The following is a 17649-nucleotide window of genomic DNA, read 5'->3' as shown; positions in this document are numbered from 1 at the left end:
AAACTTTACAGTGTACTAAATAATTTGTTAGGTAACATATTTACAGAGTCTGACATATACAGGTGCTGGTCATAAAATTAGAATATCATGAAAAAGTAGATTGATTTCAGTAATTCCATTTAAAAAGTGAAACTTGTATATTATATTCATACATTACATACAAACTCATATATTTCAGATGTTTATTTTGTTTAATTTTGATGATTACAAATGACAACAAAAGAAAATCTCAAATTCATCATATCAGAAAATTAGAATATTACTGAAGACCAATAAAAACAAAGGATTTATAGAAATGTTGGCCAACTGAAAAGTATGAACATGAAAAGTATGAGCATGTACAGCACTCAGTATTTAGTTGGGCCTCCTTTGGCCTGTATTACTGCAGCAATGCGGCGTGGCATGGAGTCGATCAGTCTGTGGCACTGCTCAGGTGTTATGATAGCCCAGGTTGCTCTAATAGTGGCTTTTAGCTCTTCTGAATTGTTGGGTCTGGTGTATTGCATCTTCTTCTTCACAATACCCCATAGATTTTCTATGGGGTTAAGGTCAGGAGAGTTTGCTGGCCAATTAAGAACAGGGATACCATGGTCCTTCAACCAGGTACTGGTAGCTTTGGCACTGTGTGCAGGTGCCAAGTCCTGTTGGAAAATGAAATCTGCATCTCCAAAAAGTTGGTCAGCTGCAGGAAGCATGAAGTGCTCTAAAACTTCCTGGTATGTGGCTGCGTTGACCCTGGACCTCAGAAAACACAATGGACCAACACCAGCAGATGACATGGCACCCCAAACCATCACTGACTGTGGAAACTTTACACTGGACTTCAAGCAACGTGGATGAAGTGCCTCTCTTCTTTTCCTCCAGACTCTGGGACCTTGATTTCCAAAGGAAATGCAAAATTTACTTTCATCAGAGAACATGACTTTGGACCACTCACCAGCAGTCCAGTCCTGTTTCTCTTTAGCCCAGGCAAGACGCTTCTGACGCTGTCTGTGGTTCAAGAGTGGCTTGACACAAGGAATGCGACAGCAGAAACCCATGTCTTTCATACGTCTGTGTGTGGTGGTTCTTGAAGCACTCACTCCAGCTGCAGTCCACTCTTTGTGAATCTCCCCCACATTTTTGAATGGGTTTTGTTTCACAATCCTCTCCAGGGTGCGGTTATCTCTCTTGCTTGTACACTTTTTTCGACCACATCTTTTCCTTCCCTTCGCCTCTCTATTAATGTGCTTGGACACTGAGCTCTGTGAACAGCCAGCCTCTTTAGCGATGACCTTTTGTGTCTTGCCCTCCTTGTGCAAGGTGTCGATGGTCGTCTTTTGGACAACTGTCAAGTCAGCAGTCTTCCCCATGATTGTGTAGCCTATAGAACTAGACTGAAAGACCATTTAAAGGCTTTTGCAGGTGGTTTGAGTTAATTAGCTGATTAGAGTGTGGCACCAGGGGCCATCAATTTTGAACCTTTTCACAATATTCTAATTTTCTGATATGATGAATTTGAGATTTTCATTTGTTGTCATTTGTAATCATCAAAATTAAACAAAATAAACATCTGAAATATATGAGTTTGTATGTAATGTATGAATATAATATACAAGTTTCACTTTTTAAATGGAATTACTGAAATCAATCTACTTTTTCATGATATTCTAATTTTATGACCAGCACCTGTAAACTCCTAGCATTTCTTCTGTAACTCATAATCTAAATGATAGTGAATTAACACAGTGCCCTCTACAGGAGTCATTGGCTGATTCTTTTTTTTTTTTTTTTTTGATGATTCTAACTTTTTCTTTAATATGTTGCAGCTCAAAAAGAGCATTCTGATGAAGAAAAGCGGTACGACGCAGTACAAAAAAGGTAGGAAGAATACACAAGCTATGGCAATTATTTTAAAGTTATAAAAAAAACCATCAGAAATTAGAGTTAAGATCCAAGAAAAAAAAATATCAAAAAAATGTCTTTATTTAATCATTCAACAATCTTCACCAGTTTTAAAAAGGGGAAACTAGATTTCACTGCATTTTTTATTGGAAAGCAACCCTAAAACACTAACAAATAATCTGTAAATCCTTTATCTGCTATTATCTGCCATTATTTTTCCTATAGTAATAGTATATATATATATATATTTATATTTATATATATATATATATATATATATATATATATATATATATATATATATATATATATATATATATATATATATATATATATATATGTGTATGTATATATATGTGTATGTATATATATATGTATGTATATATATATATATGTATGTATATATATATATATATACATACATATATGTATATATATGTATATATATATATATATATATATATATATATATATTTATATATAAATATATATATATATATATATTTATATATATATATATATATGTATATATATATATATATGTATGTATATATATATATATATATATATATATATATATATATTTATATATATATATTTATATAAATATATGTATTAGATTGGGGAGTGGTTGCCTAGTGGTTAGTGCATAGAGCGGAGAATCCTGAGGTTCTGAGTTCGAGCCCCTCTCCCACAGACTGACACTCTGAGTTTCTGAGTAAGACCCTTAACATCACGCTGCTCTACGGGCGCCCCACGGTGGCAGCCCACTGCTCCCCACTGTGGATGGGTTAAATGCAGAGGTAAAATTTCTCCAATATGAGATCAATAAAGTTCAATTATTATAAAAAAATTTGTTATTCAACCTGATTAAAATCTAACATCAGTTAAACATTATTTCTTGACCACACACATAGGTTTATGACCCAGCTTAGATACAAACGTCTACTAATTAAAGGCATAAAATTAAACTTAGAGAAGCACTTAGACATTCTTATGTAAATTGAAAAATTAAAGGCTTACTTTAGTCTGAAATGGGACTGGACTTCTAAAGGTGAGCAGTTCCAACACTACCATCTCTTAGTTTGGCTAAAGTTTTAGGGTCTTTTCCATATTTATCTGCCTTAATGAAATAAACTGGAAAAGGGTTAGATTATTAGACTATACCTGCTCTAACCTCTAGGTTCCTTGAAAGGTACTGAATGAATTAGCCCACCACATGGATGAGAGAAACACCAGTGAGCTTCCACAGAAACCTGGATGCCACAAGCATCCTCCCTAGATTCTGTTGTTCTTATCTGCTGTGTTTAATCCAGAAGACTCCCAAAAGTCTTCCTGCAAAGCATCTTGATTTATGGGTTTAAGACACGCCGAGCTTGCTGTCTGAGCTAAATCTCCTCTGGAAGATTTCATATTGGAAAAATATGGTGGAGTAGACAAACAAAGTAACTAGATTATTTTGGCCTTGTTTGGATAGGGAGCAGGTTTGTTTGCTTTATATCATAACCCTCCAACTTTCAAAATAAATAATGACAGCGCATAAAGAAGCGGGTGAAAGACACCGGACATGAGAGAATGGAACCTATAAACAATAAAAAAGAACATTTGATTGCTTTGGACAACCGCATAACTCAAAGAACGTCTCTAAAGTGCTCTGCTTGTTATTGCTGTTTCTAGCCTGGCTGATCTTTAAGGGATGGCTACACCTCTCTGCCTCTTCATCCCTTTCTTATCTTCCAGTGATACTTCTATTCACTGAACTATGGCTGAAATGTCCATACTTGACCATTTGAGTGTGAGTTGCACCACTCTTACGAAGGTGTTGAACTTTTGCAAGGGAATATTGATCAAAAGGCCCTCACAGCCGACAGCGCCTTTGCTTTAATGAAGTTTTCCTTTAATTTCATCTAAACAGAGGGTGAGGGGCTGGCGAAACTGCAGAACAAGAGGGAGGCAGGGGTCTGTCTTTCTCAGGTTCCCACAGAGCCACCTCATAAAAGTGACACGTTTTTTGATGAATATGAGTGTCCGTGGGCACTGTGGGCCCTGGGTGGGCTCTCACATCTGCACTGGATGAGAGATTCTCAAACAAACCGCGGCAACAACAAAATATACAGCCGAAACGAAACGGAGAACAAGACTATTACAGAGAGCTGATCCTTGAAGCTTAACCTGATGGTCCGAGCTGGATGCAGGGGGGGGGGGGGGAGTGGGGGGTTCATCAGAGTAGAAGTAAAACATGTCAGGCCTCAGTATGTTAACTGAAACAAGTGTTTTTGTTTTACATTAAACTAAAAACCGGATAAAAGGTTATAATGTGTCCTATTAAATTACTAAAATTTCACGATTTTATCAATTTAAACTTATCATGCTTTTTAATATATATTACATTTTGATTAAACATAGTTAATGGTTTACTTTATTGGGATTTTTTACTTATAAATAAGTAAAAACTTACACATGCCAACTTCTGTGTAGCTGTGTATTTTTTTACTTATTTATAAAGTCAGTACAACTTTGCAGTACTATTGTAATAATCCAGGTCAACTACTGTGTAGCTCATTATAGTGTTTTATCAAAGTAAATTATTTTAAACTTAATTAGAAGCAGAAAGTCTGGTAGAAAAGATACACAAGCAGCACAAAGAAACACAGTATTATGTGGACTGTAAAAAAAAAGGCTGATTTAACTTTTTAATATGTATTTATCTGTCCATTGAATGTTTTTTTTTCATTTTCTGAATAAATTACTGAAGTAAATTAATTTCATTGTATTCTAAATTATTGAATTACACAATTACTTATTATTCATACTAAAGACAAACATTTTTTTTCAAGGGGATTATCTGAACCTAACTTGGCTAACTTGAAAATCAAAAGTTTTTTTATGATAAAATGGTAAAATTAAACTGTAACTGCAAAGAAATGTCATGTTAAATCTAAGAATAAATCCTACAGAAGTTTTAAGTTACATTTCCTACAACATGGCTCCCAAATTTGTTTTAATTTTTGAAAAATGGAACAATTCTTATATTTCAACTTCTTTGATTCCTAGTCCAGATTTTTTTTTTTTTTTTTTTTTGAGGCTTTGCAAACATTTACATATTCCTCTATTAAGTAGGAAACTTCTTAAGGCATTTCATTTCTTTTAGGGGCTTGAAGTAAAAGAGGCTAAGACAAATACTGGCCACACTTTTGAGAAATATTTCTGAACTAAATTTTGAAATGATCCACATTACATAATTATGCATTTCTTTGTGTCAGTGTCTCTTTAAAGTGAATTAATGTCTCTTACTTTCAGAATGTTAGAGTCCCGATGGGTGTGAATACTTTGGTGAAACTTCATACAGTTAAGGGCTGCACAGAATTGATTATCAAAGAATAGAGAGATTTTTTTAAGCTAAATTCTTCAAACTAAGCTTTTCACCCTTAATGAGGATTAAATCTATACCAAGTAAATTTCCTGTTTAATCATTAGTTGGCCTTTACCTCAACATGCAGGCCTAATTTGTCTGCTTCATGTTTGGGCCTCCGCTCATGTTTTCTGTTTTTTTTCCCCCCTCAGTTCTGTCTCATTAAGTTTCCTTCTCCACCATCACGCTCAATTTCATTTGGCCCCGGTGCCACCTCTGCAGTCACCGTACAGTTACGGTTTTGGTTGGTGATAGCTATTTTTCTGTATTTCACTGCAGAAACTGACCTCAGATCTGCATTTGCACTGAGTCCATGACAACATCTTTACCTTCGTAAATCTTTTCACCAGTGGAAACAAAAGAATGCAAAGATTTGCCTGTTTAAATATTGGCCTGATTTTTTCAGAGTTTTTTTCTTCTTTTTTCTAAATTAACTGTCAGTAAGGAATGATAGCATTGGGCACTTCTCTTGGTAATTGTTGTCATGTGTAGATATAGAAATGTAGTTGTTCCTAATCTGTTTGTGAATTGATAAATAAGAGTTATGATATTTTTCTTATTGCTATTACATCTGTTTTGGCTTAATGAGTGCATGTGAGGCTTAAAGTAAAGTCTTGTTGTTTGATTTGTGCAAGCTTTGACATGATGACCCAGGGTCAGGAGGGGAGCTGACAGAGAAGAGTTTCCGTTTGTCATGGGATGGCAGGCCAGCTGCAGCAAAGCTACCTGTGACGGTCAATCCGCACTTCTCAGGGCTGTCGTTCTTCTATCTTTGTGCGCAGGAGGATATATGGCATAGCCCTGCCAAAATAATTAAAACATAAAGCAGGCTTCTGGAGAAATTTCCGTATCAGATCAGCTTTTCAAATAGCCACCCAGCATCTGGAGGTCAAGGCCTACCTTAGAGTCAGAGCGACAGAGAGCATCCTTTAAATGATGGCCCTCTTTTATCTTACACCATGACAGGCGCAGCTTGAAAATATCCTCCATGTTTTGGGCTCTAAAGAGGATCAGAAGCAAAACACTGATTTGGGGCCTTGTGTGCTGCTGAGAGCTGTGTGAGGATTTCAGACACAGTTAGATAGATAGTTAAATGTAAAGCATTATATGTTTAGGATTTAATTCATGCCTTTTGGGGGGTTTTATTTCTCAATTATGTGATTATGCTTTTGGAACTTAGCTATGTTTGGCTGTCTTTTCCCTGAGCTTACATGCTGAACACTGCAGAGGTCAAACCAGTAATTGTGCTACAGCTACTCCTTCCCTAATGTTACAGAGCCGTTTCCCTCTGAAAGTATTTCACCACTGAAAATATTCACTATCTAGTGAGGGAATAAATGATCTAATCTATTTATGGGGAATAAAAGCTACTGCTGTCCAGTCTTTAGCCTTACTGAGGTGTACACGATTATCTAAAAGGCAGGTGAAATCAAGCAGGGCAGACCCTTTATAACATGCTTCTCTTGGGTTAGTTTTTATGTTGTGTTCAAAAGCAAACCCACAAAAATGTGTTTTGATAAGAGAATAAAATTATTCAAACATGAAATCTCAATAGAGATGGTTAATTCGTATCAAGGACAAATAAAGTAGACTTAGACTCAACTTTATTTATCCCTTGGATTTCTCCTTCAGAAGAAATTCTAGTTCCAGTAGCTTATATAGAATATAAATATATTTCTGACATTTTGAATTAAAAGAGCTTCCTGGATGGGAAGGGAAACATCTTCAAACTTGGAAACAAAGTCCAGTGGATTTTTTTTTTACTTTTTGGGAATGACAGTTACCTTTTGTATCTCTGCTTCTTTCTGTCACTCACTCTGAGCCTGGTTCTGTTTTAGATTTATTCCTCTTAAAAGGGAGTTTTTCCTCTCCACTGTCACTAAAAGCATGCTTGGTATGAGGGATTGCTGTTGATGCAATCAACTGGTTTTCCTCAGATAGAAAACCTTGAACCAATCTGACTGTTTGATCTGGTTGAATTATCTCTATAAAGTGCCTTGAGGAGACATATACTGTAAATTGGCACTTTATAAATAAACAAAATTGAATTGAATTTAATGCATAAAGTCATCTGTCTCTTATAACGGCACTTCAACTAAATCAGAATATTACTTAATATAGCATTATTTTTTGCCAGTAATATCAAAAAGTTATGTTCATGTAGAATTATTACACAGGGTAAAAATTTTTCAAGCTTTTATTACCTCCACCAAGGAGATTGTGTTTCTAGGAGAGTTTGTCTATTTGTTTGTCTGTCAGTGTACAGGATAACTTGAAAAATTGTGGATGGATGAATGAATTTTTCCTTCATGCCAAGGAAAAATCCGTTACATTTTGGTGATTATCCAAACCATAATCTGGATACAGAAATCTTTTAAAGATTCTCTAACATTGTGAGATGGGATATTTAGCAGAATAAGCAGTTATCCACAAAACCAAGGGTGGCAACAGTGACTATTGACAGCCTCAGTATCAGACCCAGAAAGTCCACAGGTATTTTACTGAAGACAAAAACAGAAGAAAAGGGAACATTGTTGGCTTGTTAGAAGGATCTATTGAAAACTTCTGAACTGATTTCATAGAAACTTTTTATCAGAGGTGTCCCTCAGGCTAAGGATCAATTATTTTAAATTGTTAATATCAATTAACAATTTAATCCAGTGAGGTTTAAAAAAAAAAAGGGTTTAAAACATTTATTTTTAGCAAAGCTTTTTTGATGGAAAGTGCAGCATAAATTAAATGAATTATTATTATTATTATAATTATAATAACCCAGTTTACGTGGGAGTTTTAGCTTCAGGTGTAAATCACCATCTGGGGAAAAATTTGCTACTTGGCAGCAGCCTGTGCTCTCTAGGTGCTTTTCTAGTTTCTTTAATTTTTTATGGTTTTGGTAGAAAACACAAAATTCAGTGTCTCATAAAATTGGAATATCAAATCAGACCATCAGATTTTGAGCAAATATGTCAAACTTCTGAAAACAATATCCATTTCTATGCTCTTAATATTTTTTATCCTTCCTGTTGCATGAGTTTGCTGTGGAGCATAGGTTTTTATTGTGTGGTGTAATTGAAGTCCAGATTTCTTTGATGGCTGTTCTCAGGTCATCTGCCTTGTTGGACGTGGCGTCTCTCATTTTCCCATCTTCATTCATTTTCTATGGGGTTCAGGTAAGGGTAGTTTGCTGACCAATCAAGAAAAGAAACACAATGGTCAATAAACTAGCTTCTGGTACCTTTGGAGTTGTGGGCAAGGGACAATTCCTCCTGGAAAATAAAACCAGCACCTCCTGCTTGTCAGCTGAAAATGTAATTTTAAATTAAGACTTTCTTCTGGTTCAGGAGGGTCTTTGCATTATTCATAGCCCATGCCTTGCCTAAGTGTGGACGCTTCAGGCTTCCAACTTCAGCCTCTGTCCATTCTTTCTAAAGCGTTTTTATAAAAATGGTTGGATACAGAACTCTGTGAAGAACTGTCTTGTTCAGCAATGACCTTTTGAGGCTTACTGTCCTTGTGAAGGGTGTCAATGACTGTCCTCTAGACATCTGTCAAGTCAGCAGTCTTAACCAATATTGTGTAGCCTACTGACCCAGATAAACCATTTATAGGTTCAGGAAACTTTTTCAGGAAACTTTTGGAGGTGTTGTAAGGTAATTAGCTGATTACAGCATTAAAATTTTCTTAGATGCTGAAATTTGGGTTTTCATCATCTGGAAGCTATAAGCATCAAAATTACAACAAAAAGGATTGAAATATATCACTGTAATTTTACTTTTTTAGATTTAACTGTTTATTGTTGTGGTCTGCATAAAAACTGACCACAAAACTGACTTGCCTACTTAAAAAATGCACTTTTCTTTTTTTGGATGCTTTTCTCACTTCAGTCCAAATATCTCTTTGATACTGAATATAACAGGAGATTTTTAGTGGTTATAAACTCGACACCAAAGACTGATGAATTAAGTGCTCCCTGGTATTGCTTGTCATGGCAAATTTGCTCATCAGATTTTTTTTCTTAGTTTTGATTCATATAAAATCTGCCCATGTCAGTCTTAAATAATTTCTTAATGCATCTTTAGTTTAATCTTATGATTCAAATCACCACTGAACACACCTGCTTGAACCTTTGTCGTATCCCCCTCCTCTGCAGTTTCCAGGATGTAGTGAGCTATTTTGGTGTGAAGCCTAAGCCTGGTGAGAAAGAAGTCACTCCAAACTATATCTTCATGCTCTGGTACGAGTTCTGCAATGATTTCAAGAACTCCTGGAAAAAACAAAGCAAGATCATTTCCCAGGAGAGGTGAGTCACATTCTTCTTACACAGTTGTACCATTCGTTTTGTGATTGAGAAAAGATTTAAGTGGATGGAGTAAGCATTGCACTTTTCTTTTCAGAAATATTAAGCAGCATGGTGACCTTAAGTGTTTCACTCATCAATCCTGCAAAATACTGAATTTGAATTATTGTAGCATTGCTTTTGTAAAAGGCACTGTAGAGCATTGTTGCTGACATGCACTAATGCAGCTGTACAGAAAACTTTAATGGCGTCAAGCTTAATTTCTTGTACATGCCAGCATAGATCTTCAGGACATCTCAAATTAGCAAAAGCAAGTTGTAATTAAAGTAAAGAGGGAGGCCATGAAAGAGGAGGCAGATGGGAGTTGCTAAGGCCTTAGTCCTGTTTCAGGACTTGCCCCTGAATTTATAGTATTTCCTCTGACCTGAGGCGTCATTTTAGGGGTTGAAGGTGAGGAGGGGGCATTCCACGGAGAGACGAGAGACCCTCCTGGCTGCCGCCTAGCTTTACTGGTCTGTAGCCTTTTAAAAAGTCTGCGCATCAAGGGAGGACTGATGAACACGGTAATGACACTGGGCGTCCAGCCTGAAGGCTCGCAGACCCGCGCCAGCAGAAACAAAGTGCAGCTTTTAAAGGGAAGCAGAGGAATAAACAGTGTCTAAACAAACTTTCAGGTTCTAGTATTAGATATCATTTAGAGTCTTTTGTCATTTCCAGTGACACTGAGGAGATTTTCATTGCCCCTGCTTTGCATTTGCTCAATCATAATTTCAATCTTGAGTCACATTACCCACTTTTGATTGTGCTTATGTAGAACCAACTTTATTTGAAATACTGTTTGCACACCCATAAAACCAAAGTTCCTTTTAAAGGCATCCTCATTACCTCATCAAACTACTGTCATTCTCAACGGCCTCGCTCTTAAAAAGGCTTTAACTGACCGCAAACTCAGAAAAGGATCCACATGTTGGTTTAGTCCTGGTGATTTTACCTGCAGTGTCTTGCAGAAATATTCACACCCCCTGAACCAATTGTTATTTTGTTGACTTATGGGTAGTGATTTACAGTTGGGCTACAAGGGGGGGTTAATTATCATGACATTGTTTAAAATTAAAGGGTATTTGTATTTCCATAGAAAATAACGAAGTAATATAACATCAATGATAACAGAATGGTGTTATTAAATAAAAATACTAAATTCCCTTAACAAGTATGTGGTCAGAATACATAATGACCCTTTCTTATCTGGCAGAATACTCATCTGTAAATCACTTATTCAGTACTGTTTAAAAGTGTAAAACTTCCATATGTATTAATTGTCCTATTTTGTTTGAAGCATACATCATACATCATTAACTTTAAAAAATATATTTTATCTTCGTAAGTAAGTCAAATTTTTAAATAGCTCAGAATTTAATTTGAATACATTTCTGTTAATTTGTTATTTTAATATTTAAAATTAAAGGAATAGTACACCCAAAACATGATTAGCCTTCATTTTCTACTCACCCCCATGCTGAACAACACTCTGGAGTACTTTTTTGATATCTCAAATGCATCTGGAGATCTGGGAGGCTTCTTGCTGTCTGCTGACATTCAAATAATGGAGGTCTATGGCGCCGGAGAGAGAAAGGTCCATAAAAGTCCACAAAAAACGTGTCAATATTCCTCCATACTGCTCGTCCAATGTATTCCAAGTGTCCATAATTTACTCGAAACAAAGTCATTTAGAATGTTTTTAGAGCCTAAACAGTAGTGTATAGGATTTCCTAAAAGCGCGTTCACGAGTCTACGGAAACCGCGGCAGACCAAACCAGATGAAAGTGCGCATTCAGTGTCTGCTCTGCCGATAATGCAAGCGTAGAAGAAGAAATGTGCTGTTTACCTGTGCAAAGAAAGAAACAACGAAAGAAAAATGTCTGAGGACTTCAGTGTTGAGGAAGAGCATGAGTTCTTTGCCGAGCTGAATGCGCACTTTCATCTGGTTTGGTCTGCCGCGGTTTCCGTAGCGTCGTGAACGCGCTTTCAGGAAATCCTATACACTTCTGTTTATGCTCTAAAAACATTCTAAATGACTTCGTTTCGAGTAAATTATGGACGCTACCCACTCAGGGCACTTGGAATACATTGGACGAGCAGTATGGAGGAATATTGACACGTTTTTTGTGGACTTTTATGGACCTTTCTGCCTCGGGCACCATAGACCTCCATTATTTGAATGTCAGCAGACAGCAAGAAGCCTCCCAGATCTCCAGATGCATTTGAGATATCAAAAAAGTACTCCAGAGTGTTGTTCAGCATGGGGGTGAGTAGAAAATGAAGGCTAATCATGTTTTGGGTGTACTATCCTTTAATACATGAAAAGGGAAAAAATTGCTAATTTCTTAATTCTAAGGGTGTGCTCTTTTTAGAAAATACTTTTTTGCGGTAAACCAACAATTAGTCATGATCTCCATAAATGTGGGTGTTAGGAAAACTGAAAATAATGTAATAGGAGATTTTCGTTGGATGCAGCAAACGTGGAAGAAGGTAGTCTGGTCAGATAAGAATATATTAAAAAATACTGGTCAATGTGCTCAGCACTATCTTTGGAGAAAGACTGAAATGTTATATCGCCATTAAACCTAATGTTGGAGTTATTTTCTTCAGTGAGGACAGGGAAGATTGTCTTAATCATGATTGTAATGAAGATTGTCATGTTATCATATTCATGATAAAATGGCCAAGTCAAAGTCAGGACCTTTATTTAATCTGTGGGAAGGCTTGAAAATGAATGCTCATAGGGCCTAACTTTTCAATATGACTGAACTTGAGCTGTTTTTGCACATAAGACTGGAAATATAATTCATTCTTTAGACGTGCACATCAAGTATTTAGGTCTTAGTTTCTAAAACTAATAAATAATCCTTTTTCTTCCCACCCATTATTATGCTCTGCTTCATGTTTGTCTGTTAAAACAAAATCATAGTAGAATACAAGGAAGGTTGTTGGTATAACTTAACAAAAATCCAGAAAAGTTAAAGGGAAATCAATTCCTCATGTTACCTAACCTCTTTCATTAAGGACACATTAATACGAGGTTTCTCCTCCATATGTCTGGTTGTAAATGGCCTGATAATTTATATTTATTGGCTACATTTTTGTGGTTTTGTTTTCCTAAAGGTTGAAGGAAGCTCAAGAAAATATAAAGAAAATCACTGCAGAAAAAAGAGTGGAAACCAAAAAGATCAATGCCAACAGTCTGGTAAGAAGTACTATTTATTCCCGCTCAATAATAGTGTTTTCTAAAAGCTGCCTAACTTTGCATCAGTACAGAAATCAATACACTTAATCCTTTTCCCTCTGTTGCCAACAGAAAGAGAGGTTAAGGCAGAAGGAAGCCAATGTGCCGTCCAGCTGAAGGAGATGATGACTTTCAAGGCAGAAGAAGAGATGGTTATGTGGGAAAGTCTGCAGGCCTCTTCCACTTTACATTTACCACCTGTCTCACAATAAAACCTGAGCAGATTTATTGTTGTATCTTTGCTCCACTAACTGCAACCTCGGCCCTATCTTCCACACTCATCCCTACCTCCATTTTCAGTTGTTTTTTTTCTTTGCTCAGCTCATGCAGTGAGAATCCGAAGCCAACACTGCTGAGGTGATGGGACGTTTAAAGCCAAAGGTTGACCTCATTCATCCGGCATGCTACGACCTCTGATTGCCCAGCTTGGGATAGGTCTCCAGGGTTCACTGGGATTCTCAGTAAGCTCCACAAGCTTTCCTCTGGATTTCCAGCAGCCGTGGATTGTCACTTTTCTAAATTTCCTCAGACAGCTTACGAGAGAAAATGAAAATGCTCTGACAAATTCACAGTTTTCCAACCCCCGGTGGTGTTGTAGGAACATATGCTGCTTCCTGTTTCTGTCTTCTTAGAGAAAAATCCCTGTTGACAAAACAGATCTTTCTTCCTTAGAACAGGAAGTTATCACATCTTTTGTAGTACCGGTAAGTACCCTCTTTGATTTAGGCCGCCTTATTTAAAAAAGACGTTCTGTCAGTGCATCGTGTTGAAAGATTTGCAGGGACTGTGCATCTTTTGTGCAATATTATAAATATTTATCACCTTCAAGCAGAGACATGGACTCGTCGAGTGTGGATTGCACAGATGGTTTGCTGTGTTGTGTGTTGCGATGCACCAGACTGAGCTCTACTGGGCCACAGCCAGAGGCGGGTGGTAGCTGGCAGCGAGTCCGGTGTAAAGCCTCGGCCTCCTAACACACAAACTCATAAAAACCCCAGAAGAACTGCAAGTCTCCTAGCTCTACACTTTCTTTTGATTAAATAAATAAGAAAAGAAGAAGAAATTTACATCACACTGTGCTTTGTGCGGTTCTAAGCACTTTCCTGCTTGTAGTAGATGTATGCTGTAACACTACTCTAAGCTATGATGCCTCTGTGCATTTTTTTCAGCCTGCTTGCACTCCTGCTTTGCACCTTTTTTCTATGCAATAGTTTAATCATTTAATGATTTGAATATTAATTTAAAACAAAGTCATGTTAGTAATGAAATTCTATTTTAAAAGTCGATTGTTAAAAATGAGTTTTATGTACAAATGTGTGGCAAAAATATTTTGTCATTGGAAAAGAAAGTATGTCTTTTTAAAGAAAAATCATTATCTCATGGCTGAAAACGTTAGATTTAATGCTTTTTGAGCTTGTCTTGTCATACGTTTGTAAGCCCCTGGTAAACTAGGAGAAAAATATATTTTCACATGAATGCTACTGGGATGTTGTGTATATTTAAACTTTAAACAGTGCTGCCTTTTATGATTAGATTTTTGCTGCTACGGTTCTGTTTTGGGTAATGAAGAAGGAACGTGACCTCAGATGAACTTTCATTTATAGAACTCTCCAATTCCCTTTGTACTCTCTGTACTTTGGTTTACAGGTGTTGTCTATTTTTATACTGGAAATGTAAAACCTTTAACAGTTTTATTTTTCTTCAGGTGGCTAGGAAAACGAAAATGAGCTGGCGCTATGGACTAGTAGCTTGTATGTTGACCTATCGTCAGCTTCTCCATTTGCAGGGGTGCATTATTTTTTATAGAATTGTTTTACATTTCAAGAATATACTCTTAAATGCCAAGAGGAGCCATTGAGGTAAAAATATGCACCCTAGAAGATGAAAACTACTTTATTTGATCTCTTTTTAGCTGTCAGTTATTCTATTTTAAAGGCCTGTACCATGTAAATCTTATACTTTGTATAGTCAAGAAGGTTTGATCATTCTTTTAGCTGCTGGGCAGTAAAATTCTTTGAGTTTGGCATTAGCCTGCAATACTGTTTTGTCATTTGTCAAATTGCTTATTTCAATCTAAAATAAAAATAAAAATACATTTGAACAAAAATAATTAGTCTTTTCTTAACTATATTTTTGAACGGTTACAAGACTTAAAATATTACCATAAGGTTTCATAGTTTGCACATCAGATGTTTATCCTCTGTACACAACAGAAGCACAAGGTGCTGAAAGTAACAGACTGATCAACATATTAAAAATGATGGATGAGAAAGACGGCAATGAGAGTGTGGTTTTAATGCTGAAATAGCAAACTGTCATGTTAACGGGACCATTGCATGATTTCTCTATGTCCTCCAGTGTTGCTCCTGAGCTGTATCACAAAATTACCATTTAGAAATTGCATCAATTACATGAAGTGATAAATAATATTTTATATTGATGTGTTCTCAACCTATTAAAATTATTACTTTGGCAGAATTTATCTTTAAATCAGTCACATGAACCAATCAGATATCCTTTTAAACTGTTTACATTCATATTTTTATGAATTTAATGTAAGAAATGTATTCATTGCTCTAATGCTTAAATTTATAAAAATACAACTTGGCTTCATCTGCATTCAGTCATTTAATTAGTGCATTATTATTACATGCATTTTTAAGAGTGTAAAACAATTTCTCAGCAGATACAGTCATTTACAAGAATCAGAATAAGTTCAAAACTAAAACAGCATTAGTTTATTGAGCTTTAATAGATAATTTAATCAAAAGGAATACACAAACCGGTTAAATCAATACAGCTTTACATTTTAAAACTATTTAGTCTCAAATACTAACCCAATACTGTACAATGATTTAATACATATATAAAAAATGAGCCCTTACTTTGAAGGCTAAGTAAATAAACTCCAGACAATAAAAGTGAAATATTTTACCAATAAGCTTCGAAATTCACAGAAATCAGTTAGGTTAACCTCAAAAGATTCTTGAAATATCGAAATAAAAAAATAATCACAATCTCATTACAAATATCCATTCATCAAACTCCACACAGTGGAAACATCCAGTTCTACAAACATAATGCGTTAAGTTAATGATTGGTTTAGGGGGAAAAAACAGTGATTGGTATGAGGATGCAAGAGTTTTTTTTTGTTTGTTTGTTTTGTTTTTTAGTCCAGACTTATTATTGCTGGTGCTGTTGGTAAAGTAAGGAAGCCGTGCAAAAAAAAAAAAAAAAAGTGCACTAATGGAGTTTTGCGTTTCCGTGCAGTGGGGTTTTGGAACTAAGGATTAAATAGAGTTTTTACATTTTTAGTTGTTGGTTTGTTTTTTTAGTTTGTGCAAGAGGAGAATATTCAAAATCGTCCTTGTATATCTCCAGATGGAGACAGGCGCTCTTTTTCTCTACCAGCACCATCTGAATGCACCATGCTCAGTCCAGGTCTATAGAGATGCATCGGCACTGCTTGACACGCTGGATGCGCTTCTTCTTGGTAGGAGGTTGTTGATCTGGACAGTTTAAGGTAAAAGTCACGGGTTTGAACTTCCTCGGTTTGCAAAACGAGCAGGACTGGAAGGCGCCCTCCTCCTTGCGGATGTGTCTGGGGATGTAGAAGGAGTTGCATTGCCCGTAGCAGAAGCGGTTGATGATGGTGCGGCTGATGCAGCCCTCCTCGTGGATGGTCTGCTTGAGAGGTTGCGTTTTGCACCAGTCCCGTTTCAAATACTGGCGCTCTGTTATATGGAGAGCCTCCTGGCTGGACTCCAGTACCTCGTCGGCCGGTGAGGATGAGCCCGGCCTCTCCCGGGTCCTGGAACCCGCTTGCGGGGGCTGTGAATGCCTCTCCGATTCGTTTGGGTTGTTTTTGTCAGGATGAGGAATGGCCCCTTGCGAGGCTCGGTTTCTTTTTGAATCCGCGGGAGATGACAGCAGCCCAATGATGAAAACCATACTGCACAGTGTATGCGCTGAGACGGCCATCCCTAGAGAGGATTGATAATCATTTAGTAATCTTTGAGAGCGTCACAGGCTGGTGTCAGAGTTTTTGCGCTGCGTAAAAGCGCACGGACCGAATGCTGTTTTAGTACTAAAGCATACTAATATAAAACAAAAAATATATTTTTTTAAATATTTTATAAATAAATCATAATTGAACTTGCCAACTAAATATTAAGAGGTAGACAATGGCATACCTGGGCGTTTCTCCAAACTCTTTAAGAAGAATGATGCGATCCTGCCAGTCTTTCGCTTCTCTTGCACCTACAGCGGTCGCCTGGTCTCTACTGTGAATAACTGGGAGACAAGGCGCTCCATAGACGGGGGCCAATGTGGGGGTTTAATACAAATTGCACCAGCGCCGGACTGTCTCCCTTTTAAATGTCTGCCAGCTGAGATGTGCACAAAAGTTATTGGCTGAGCGCGTTGCGGCGAAAATCAAGACAATCCGCCCCCTCAACACTTCCCTGAACCCGCTTCTAGAGCGCAGAAAACCAAGGGATACCGAGGAGAGACAGGGGAGGATGAAGAGGAGGAGCAGGAATAAAGTATGATGAAGTGGAAACAGTGAAAGTATCCTTCCTTTGTAGACTTCTTTTTTTTATTATATGCAAATTCTTACATGCGCATCTGAAGAATAGTTTATTATAAAAATACATCACACCTGCAATTCTATATGGCTGGAAATCTCGTAATTCCTGTTTTTCCTTAAAGGGTGAAAGATCACCAAGGTTCAGTAGTTTAGTAATCATTATAAATTTGTGACATATACTTAAA

General features: G+C 36.7%; 2 protein-coding genes across 4 annotated transcripts in view; one reads left to right on the top strand and one right to left on the bottom strand.

Moving 5' to 3' along the window:
* Positions 1 to 14986, top strand: part of LOC119787535 (formin-1-like) — a 74445-nt gene extending 59459 nt beyond the window's left edge. For 2 of the 3 annotated variants that reach the window (XM_038291449.1, XM_038291450.1), the window contains 4 exons: positions 1809 to 1860; positions 9447 to 9596; positions 12756 to 12837; positions 12949 to 14986. In XM_038291449.1, the coding sequence (XP_038147377.1) occupies positions 1809 to 1860; positions 9447 to 9596; positions 12756 to 12837; positions 12949 to 12993 (329 nt within the window). In that variant the 3' untranslated portion in view covers positions 12994 to 14986. Of the gene's footprint in view, positions 1 to 1808; positions 1861 to 9444; positions 9597 to 12755; positions 12838 to 12948 lie in introns of those variants that run through there. The other variant, XM_038291452.1, reaches the window with a different exon arrangement.
* A 499-nt stretch (positions 14987 to 15485) lies between these two features.
* grem1b (gremlin 1b) lies at positions 15486 to 17361 on the bottom strand. The gene is made up of 2 exons (XM_038291453.1): positions 17070 to 17361; positions 15486 to 16859 (listed from the first exon to the last, which is right to left on the bottom strand). The coding sequence occupies exon 2, from the start codon at positions 16855 to 16857 to the stop codon at positions 16309 to 16311; it is 549 nt and encodes a 182-aa protein (XP_038147381.1). The 5' UTR covers positions 16858 to 16859; positions 17070 to 17361; the 3' UTR covers positions 15486 to 16308.
* Between the last annotated feature and the right edge of the window lie 288 nt (positions 17362 to 17649).

The sequence above is a fragment of the Cyprinodon tularosa genome, unplaced genomic scaffold (genome assembly GCF_016077235.1).
Source record: "Cyprinodon tularosa strain WSP-4 unplaced genomic scaffold, ASM1607723v1 ctg3, whole genome shotgun sequence".
NCBI classification, from domain to species: domain Eukaryota; kingdom Metazoa; phylum Chordata; class Actinopteri; order Cyprinodontiformes; family Cyprinodontidae; genus Cyprinodon; species Cyprinodon tularosa.
This window is presented reverse-complemented; position numbering and strand designations above follow the sequence as displayed.